The sequence below is a fragment of the Theobroma cacao genome, chromosome 1 (genome assembly GCF_053813885.1).
Source record: "Theobroma cacao isolate CCN51 chromosome 1, ASM5381388v1, whole genome shotgun sequence".
Classification (NCBI taxonomy): Eukaryota; Viridiplantae; Streptophyta; class Magnoliopsida; order Malvales; family Malvaceae; genus Theobroma; species Theobroma cacao.
In genome coordinates this window covers 38684253-38692537 of record NC_142639.1, presented here as the reverse complement: position 1 = coordinate 38692537, position 8285 = coordinate 38684253, and the positions used below count along the sequence as shown (strand labels likewise).

At 37.0% G+C, this 8285-nt stretch overlaps 1 protein-coding gene across 1 annotated transcript; it reads left to right on the top strand.

Moving 5' to 3' along the window:
- The first annotated feature begins 3194 nt into the window (after positions 1-3194).
- ROPGAP3 (Rho GTPase activating protein with PAK-box/P21-Rho-binding domain-containing protein) lies at positions 3195-7776 on the top strand. The gene is made up of 5 exons (XM_007051396.3): positions 3195-4060; positions 5287-5407; positions 5496-5615; positions 6192-6422; positions 6990-7776. The coding sequence occupies exons 1-5, from the start codon at positions 3585-3587 to the stop codon at positions 7533-7535; spliced, it is 1494 nt and encodes a 497-aa protein (XP_007051458.3). The 5' UTR covers positions 3195-3584; the 3' UTR covers positions 7536-7776.
- Positions 7777-8285: the final 509 nt, after the last annotated feature.

Sequence of the window (8285 nt, the reverse complement as noted above, 5' to 3'; positions counted from 1 at the left end):
ATATATCTTAAAGCACAAACCTTTGTTTTTCTGTCACATTGCATGCAAACGTGGGAGAATGAAATGCCGACATATCCCTCTCCTTCCCCCTACTTTTAAATCAAAAGGTTATATAATTTAGCAAATCAACTCCCACTTTCTGACTAAATTCCTAAAAACCTTAAGGCTCTAACCACAATCATGTTCCTGCCAAAGTAACTTATTCTGGTTGGTGGTTTAGTTAAGCCGTCGCCCGCAAGTTTTCACCTAATATAGCATAGATACCCCCCGCCCCCTTGGGGTGTGCTTGACCGATTCGTTGGAGTAGCTTGAAAGGAACTCGTAGCAAATCGTTGCATGTATATCGAAAATCTTCTTTGACCTTCATATCCCGAGCCTTCCTCATTTCTGTAACTATTCTTTGCATGAAATTACGGTGCATGATCTGTAACGCTTCCATCACAAGCATTGTACAAAACGAAATTTTAGCCAGTATCGCGAGTCGTTGAGGCGTTAAGATCATATCATTACCCACATCATTACCCACAATATATATATATATATATATATATATATATATATGAATATCTTTACGCAATTTTTCACATAATCCGCTGCATGTTTGTTGCAAGCGACAACCACCATGCAAATAACAGAGGATAACGTTAATTGACAGCGTTTTTAAATCCATCGAAGTAGCTTTAGAAGACTTGGAACCGCAGTAACCTACTTCTAGTTGTCTTATTCATGTTATTTTGCAGTAACCTACTACTAGTTGTCTTATTAATGTGTTTTTGAGTTCTACGTCTCTTCTTGACTCCAGAGATCAGTGTTCTAGTGGGTTACTTCCTATTCTGTCAAAGTTTGCCTTACAGCTCAGCCCAGTACAGCTCTGGTAAACATACACAATAAAAGAACAAACTTAAAAAAAAAAAAAAACTGTCCTTTAATGCAAAAGAATAAATATTTTTCTTAGATCCATCAAGATAACAGGTTGATCCTATATATAATATATCAGGAAGTGAATCTTGTGTATAGAGTAAAGAGTTACTTAATCAATGGTGGGAACAAGTCATTAATTAATTATATATTAACACTAATATAATACAGTATGCTTTTCGGATATCTGTTGGTTTGGACTGTTTTAAAGATATATCCCAGTTGAAGGATTTCTTTTGAGAACCTCCACTCCTAACCCAGAAAAAGATGTTTTTAATATTTAGTGTTTTTCTCATTTGTTTTTGGTTTATTTGCAGTCCATATGGAGAATCATGAGGAGCCCGAGCGTAGGGCCAAAAGAAAACAGATGGATTGGCCATTGATTATTGTTTCCTTTCATTGTCTGGTCTCACTATACTTTAATTTAATGAATTGTTTCTTTATTTGATTTAACAATTGTCAGAAGTAGTTTCTATGGCATCAGTCTGTTGTTGTAACTCATCCAAAAGAATATAAACTACAGCAATTGTCTGCTTTGACTACAAGTAGTTATTCTCTTCACTAACATGTTGTCTATTAAGAAGACATTTGGAAACAAGTACCCCATTTTGAAATAGATTGCGCATGATTATATAAAAGCTTGATAAATTGATAACCTCCAAGAAAAACAGGCCAAGCAACAGTTGAATTGCTCCACATAAACAAGCATAGAAGATGCCGTCAACAAGTTTTCTTTTTGTTTATTCTATAATTTGGATGAGATCATTGTCTGCAACAATAGCGGATAACAATAATTTTTTGTTTTTAAATTCAACTTAGTTGCACCTAAAACTTATAATAATGTTGTTCTCAGCTGCTGCTAAATGGTATAGTAACCAAAATCACAGCAATCAAAGTTTGGGGGTTAAAAGTTAGAGCCCAGAGAATCGTGGGCGCCTGTAATTGATCTGACTGAACTGCCGCTGCCTGCCTGCAACACACATGTGAAGTTTTCTACTTAGGTAGCAATGGGACCAGGAACCGTCGGATCAATATCAAGCGGTGGTATAATTAATGTCAGATTAGCTGCATTTTGCATGATTTGCATGGTAGATGTTCACGTGCCACGTCCTGTCTTCCAGTGAATTTATAACCTGGTACCACCACATCCCAATCCGATGGCTTTCAAGTCCGCCTTTGGCCCTCGTTTCCTTAAAACATGGTTTATACGCCAGGACCAAAAGCAAAAGGACCACTCTACTCTGTATATATATATAAGTTTTGGTTTAAGCATTAGTTTAGGAGGGGTAATCTTTGTTACATCAAGATTATTGAAGATGCTTTTGCGCCTTAATTTAAAGGATTGGGGGATAAATGATGGTTCTGAAATGAATATGGGACCATATATTATAAAGAGGTTTTTTTTTTTTGGGTAGATAATTTGTTGGTAATACACTCGAAACTCTGTCTTCTGCAAAGACAGCTTAATCAGTAGGGTAGCAAGAACCCACAAAAGCTTAAGATTGACGACAGGAAAGCAACACTTGCCATGTGCCCATGTGACTGTGGTGTGGGGATTGGTATGCAAGGTACCAAAACGTCAAACACCTCAGAATGCTAAATAGATCCAATTTCCTCATTTCCTACACGATTAAACTGTCCCTACAGGAAAACAGAAAAGAAAAAAAAAAGAATATTTTTCTTTTTCTTCAAATTGTTTAGACATAAAAGTTGTTAAATTAATTAAATACTAGGACTAGCCAGAATGTAAAGAAAATAAGTGGAAACCTTGATGCTTATCTTAATTAATGTGTATTAGATCATAAAGATCTCCTCCATTGAGCTAGGCATGCATGTTGATAGGGTATCAACAATTAATGTCTTACCAATTCTGTCATGACTCTAAAGTTGAAGAGAGATAATTTAGTCAAATACCAAATGATGAAACGAAGAAGGAAGCGCTTGGAACTAAGCTATGAGGTTGAGATCTATAGACATTTTTATTGCTCCTTGAATTAATTGTCAATTTGTTCATATATATAATAGAAAGAGAAGAGAAAATGCATTATTACTATAATACAAAAAGAAAGTACAGAAACCTTAATAAGTTGCTTCACATTGAAGTGAAATTGGTGAAGTCCATATGTATGTTCAAAAAAAAATCGTACTTGAGCAAACATAAAAGATATTAACCTCGCAAGCATCCAAAACAAGAGACCCGCAGCTTCACGTAGCCCTTAGGCTTGGCCCTTGGGTCGTCGACTGTCGACTAGTAGTCTCCTCGTTGTCAACTAGCTTTCCTTTCCTTTTTCTACGCTTCACAATCACGAGCCGTCCCCCAACACCCACTGCCTTACCTTTTCCCTTTTCGTTTTTCACTTCCCTTCCACCAAAAAAAGAAAAAAACACAAACAACAACAAAAAGAAAACCGAATGTCCCTATCATCTTCCTTACCATATCCAGAATCTCCACTCTCAAGCAACCTCCGCCCTTACTCTATTTCCCTCTCTTGTTTTCTTTTCAGCCAAACAAACACTTTTGCTTGTTAATTTCTTGCTCCATTACTTTCACACCCTCCTTAACTTCTTCGTTTTTCCTTTGTTATTATTATATTTATATGTTCTTTTCTTCTCTTTGTCTCCTAAGTCCCTTCCTTCACTTTTAAATAAACAATAGAGAGAGAGGGATGACTGGGTTGTTTCGATCCAAATCTTGCGGACTCGTCGGACTCACTGAGTTCAACGATGCTCCTCCGAGTCCATTCTTCCACCAAACCAAAACCAACAACGAAGAAGCCAATGAGGAAGAAGAGGAGGAAGAGTTTGAAGAAGACGAAGAAGAAGAAAATGATTCTGATGGAAACCCCATTGCTACGACGCCGTTCATAAGCCCGACGTCGAGATTTCGTGGTAGTGAGGGGCGAAACAGTAATTCGACATCGAAAGACAATAACCAGCTCCCGTTTCTAGATATTTTGGCGGCGTTGTTAAGGAAGTCGCTGGTCACGTGCAGCGTGGACACTAACGACGTGTCTTCCATGGATATTAGCTGGCCAACTGAAGTCAGGCACGTCTCTCACGTGACATTCGACCGCTTTAATGGCTTCCTCGGCTTGCCTACTGAGCTCGAGCCTGATGTTCCCCGAAGGGTTCCGAGTGCCAGGTTTGGTTCTTCAACTCTGTTCAATTTGTGGGGAGTTTTATTGGGTAGATTTGCATTTCAAATTTTGGAATTATTAAGCAAGTTAAATCTTGTTTGTTTGTTGATTTTGGGTTTTTCTACTGTTATTTTTAAAATGTGATTTTTATTTTTGTGAACAAATTTCACGTCTTGCATGGAGGGGAATATATGTATAACATTAAATTAATGATCTTTCAGTATTGCTTATAAGTATGACATTAATTGGCAAAAGAATTATTAATTTTTCTTAATTTCAACTGTCGTTGAAGCTGTATTTGTATGTTTGATTATTATGTCTGACTTAATTGAGTTGTTCTCTTGTTTGTCAAAAAGTGCTTTCTTTTTGTTGTGAGATTTTGGGTTATGTATGTCTTCGATTAAAGGTGTACACGAAAGGTACTTGCCAACTACTTTTGCTATGTTAGCTGAGAGAAGTTGTTATTGTTCTGCAATAAATGTTTCTATGGTTTCTTTTTCAGAAAATTTGAGGCTCAGATTAAGATTGAAATATGAGGATAGTGCTTTCACGTATTAGGATGTTTTTATCTGTATGCTTCGTTGTTAAATGTCAGTATGCTACAGTCAAATCGTTAAAAAAAAGAAAAATGATTAAAATGATCCTATAATCTGGCTTCTGGGGTTTGATCGTTCTGACTTTTAGTGTGGTAATGTTTTCATTGCCCTGACATGCATAACCTTTGGCCTTTTTCTTCTGCCTTGGAACCAAAGGATTATTTGCTTGAGTTGCGGTGGATCCACAAAAGATCTTGATATCACAATCTAGTTTCTAATTGTGGTGTGTTGGGTTCTAACAAATCAATTGATCATGTTTGCTGTATACGGATGTTGGAGGTTTTGAAGATTTGCTCTTTTCTGTGGATAATAAGTGGTTGTATATGGCATATACTGTGGTATGATAAAGTTGCACAGTATAGCCTGGATGTTGGCCATTGTTGTCTCTTGAATTCAGCATGCTATTCGTGATTTTGCCTTTTATCATGAAAGCAGCTTGTTGAGCAAAGTTGATTGATAATGTCATTTCCATTGTTTAAGAAAAGGAAAATAAACAATACTCTGTTGTATATGAAATCTGTTAGAACTATTTTCCAGATTTATGTTGTCATTTTTTTCTTGCATGATTTTGTATCCATATTTAATATTTCTTTTCATTATATTAAACCTACAAGATGCATCTTTCTGTTGTCCAGTGCAAGTGTTTTTGGAGTTTCTGCCAAGTCAATGCAGTGCTCTTATGATGACAGAGGAAACAGTGTGCCAACAATTCTTCTTATGATGCAGAAACATTTGTATGCAGAAGGAGGCCTTAAGGTAAGTCTAAGCCTATACTTTGGATTAATGACTTAATAGTATTCTAAATGCTTAAGGTTTTGACCTAGTTTGATTTGTGTTATTGAAGGCGGAAGGAATATTCCGGATTAATGCTGAGAATAGCCATGAAGAGTATGTCCGAGACAAGTTAAACAAAGGTGTAGTACCACATGGAATTGATGTCCATTGCTTGGCAGGTTTGATAAAGGTATGCAACTATATAGTACCTGGGTTTTATTTCCAGTACTGATTGTGGGGTATCCCTTATGTATCTGTGACTTTCTCTTAGAGTTTTCGAATGTCAAACTATGAAGACCAACATTTTTCCCTCTTTTGTTCCCATGATTTTGACCAGACTTAGTACTAACTATTCTTATAGATTTTTCTTTTTGGCATTCACGTGAGAGTACACGCACACAGATTTCATTTTTAATTGGGGAGGATTTGGGAATCTTCAAATATGAGTTGTGTTTTTGTGTTTCAATTGAGGTGAAAATTTTGGATTTTTTGTTGTTCATTTGGTAGAAATGTTGAGCAAAGTATTCGATTTAACAGAAAAACTGGATTATAGGAGCATGCCTGAGATTTTGGACCTGGCACACAGTTGAATTTGTGCCTTGCAAATCCATTAAACTCAGAGACTTCTGTACTAATGTCTATTAAATCTTCTTAGAAGGCATTGGTTTTCATGAGTTTTTCAATTTACATTCTACATTTTTGTTCTCATGCATGAGAGTCGTACTAGTATTTCTCATTTGGTGGCTCTACGTGAAATGCGTTGTAGGCATGGCTAAGAGAACTTCCTAGTGGAGTACTTGATTCCCTCACACCAGAGCAGGTGGTGCACTGCAACACAGAAGATGACTGCACTGAACTTGTGAAGTTACTTCCTCCAACAGAAGCTGCTCTACTTGACTGGGCTATCAATTTGATGGCAGATGTTGTGCAGCATGAACAATTCAACAAAATGAATGCACGCAACATTGCTATGGTGTTTGCACCAAACATGACTCAGGTTTTTTACTTTTCCTTCTTGCATTTTTCAGTGTCACCAGCCTGATAAATGTTAGATGTGTCTTGCTGGTTAATGGTGCACCCTGCCTAAAATGTAGAAGAAATCATAGTTTTGGGGGTGAGAGGCCTGGTGAGGTGAGTTCAAGTTGTGTGTTTCATAATAACCCAATTTGGGTTATTAATGGTGGAGATAAACATGTGGACATGGGGGTGTAGATTGAACAGTTGCACACTACTTTCCCCTTTCTTAGTGTAATTTGTAATAGTGGCAAGGTTATTTTATTTTATTTTAATTTATGGGTTAAGTATGGTTGGCCTTTAATGCAATCAGAGTTGAGCGCCACTTGGGTCACTCCTCTCAATAATTGTTTTATCATGGCAGAGTGGACTGTTAGGACTCGAAATGATCCTACAAAAGTGACTTCACCTATATTTTAATTCCATGTTTTTCTTGCTGGATCTTTGAACCCTGAGCTTTGCAACATTAGCTATTTTTGTAAGAACTCATCTCTTTTTAAACACTAATTTTGGTCAAATCTAAATTATAGACTATCTCTATCTGGTGCAGATGGCTGATCCTTTGACAGCATTGATTCATGCTGTGCAAGTAATGAACTTCCTCAAAACACTGATCTTAAAGACACTTTGTGAAAGGGAGGAGTTAGCTGCTAAGGACAGGTTGCTGCCATCATGCTCAGATTCTCCTACTGACATAACTGACACCCAGAATGCAACCGCAAACGGTGGGGTATTCCGTGAGCAAGCTCTGGATGCATGTGCATCCAAGGAACCTGCCACTGCTAAGTTCTTGAGGGCTGCCACACTGAGCAGACTGGAATGTGGCCCTGAAGAGGAATTATGGAGCTTTAGGAAGAGTGATGGAGAAGAGGAATTCAAGTCACTTTCAGATAACAGCACGCCAAATGCATGTGAAATGGGGACTGTAGAAAATGAATGTAGAGGTGGATATGATAACGGAGACCGGCTAAGTTTAAGAAAAGGTGTAAGGCGGCTATGCAGGCACCCCGTATTTCAGTTGAGTAAGTCGACTAAGAAGACACGAAATCTGGGGATTGTAAATACTAGGGGAGGAGGTGGAGAAGCTTGGGCGTGATACATCCTTGACTCATCCTGAAATGTCTATATGTTACTTGTGGACCATTGAGGCGATTGCTGGTTGTGTATGCGTTATAGTGGTATAGTTTTTAGTGTTTGAGAGAGATTTATAGTTTCTAGGATATGTTTGGAGGCACTAACTGAAGCTATAGATTAAATGATTTCCGAGAGGAACGCCTCTCCCAGTGTATTTGTACTAGCTTTATGATGCGCAATAATAGTGTTGAGAATTTTACAGAGACCAAGTTTGCAAGAAATAAAAATTTTTTCAGTAAAACGTTTTACTAGCTTTATGATGCGCAATAATAGTGTTGAGAATTTTACGGAGACCAAGTTTGCAAGAAATAAAAATTTTTTCAGTAAAACGTTTTCCAAAAAAAAAAAAAAGAAACTTATCTAAATAAGAAGAAATATTAAATTTTCTAATAAAATGTTTTATACAAAAAAAATTATAACAAGTTGTTTTTCAAATTACCAAACGGACCCGAGATAGTCTAAGATGCAAGTACGCTCGACTCTAGAGCTTCTTCTAGAATGAAAAGTGTAAAACAAAAAGAGTAGGGCTATCTTTTTGTCTCTTTCCTCATCACTGGGAAAGAAAATAAACAGAGTAATGAAAATTTCTGTTCAGTTACGATTTTGTCTGGATTATTATAAATAAATAGTCGGCCATATGGATTCCTTTAAGCTTGGGACCTTTTAGTATCTTGGGTCGTAAAGATAATGAACCAAGTGAATCAAATTGGGC

Bases quoted from the DNA above. Each gene is read 5' to 3' on its own strand.
- ROPGAP3 (XM_007051396.3), top strand. From the start codon at position 3,585: ATGACTGGGTTGTTTCGATCCAAATCTTGCGGACTCGTCGGACTCACT. The intron at 4,061-5,286 runs GTTTGGTTCTTC...TCTGTTGTCCAG, and splicing joins CGAAGGGTTCCGAGTGCCAG to TGCAAGTGTTTTTGGAGTTT. The intron at 5,408-5,495 runs GTAAGTCTAAGC...GTGTTATTGAAG, and splicing joins ATGCAGAAGGAGGCCTTAAG to GCGGAAGGAATATTCCGGAT.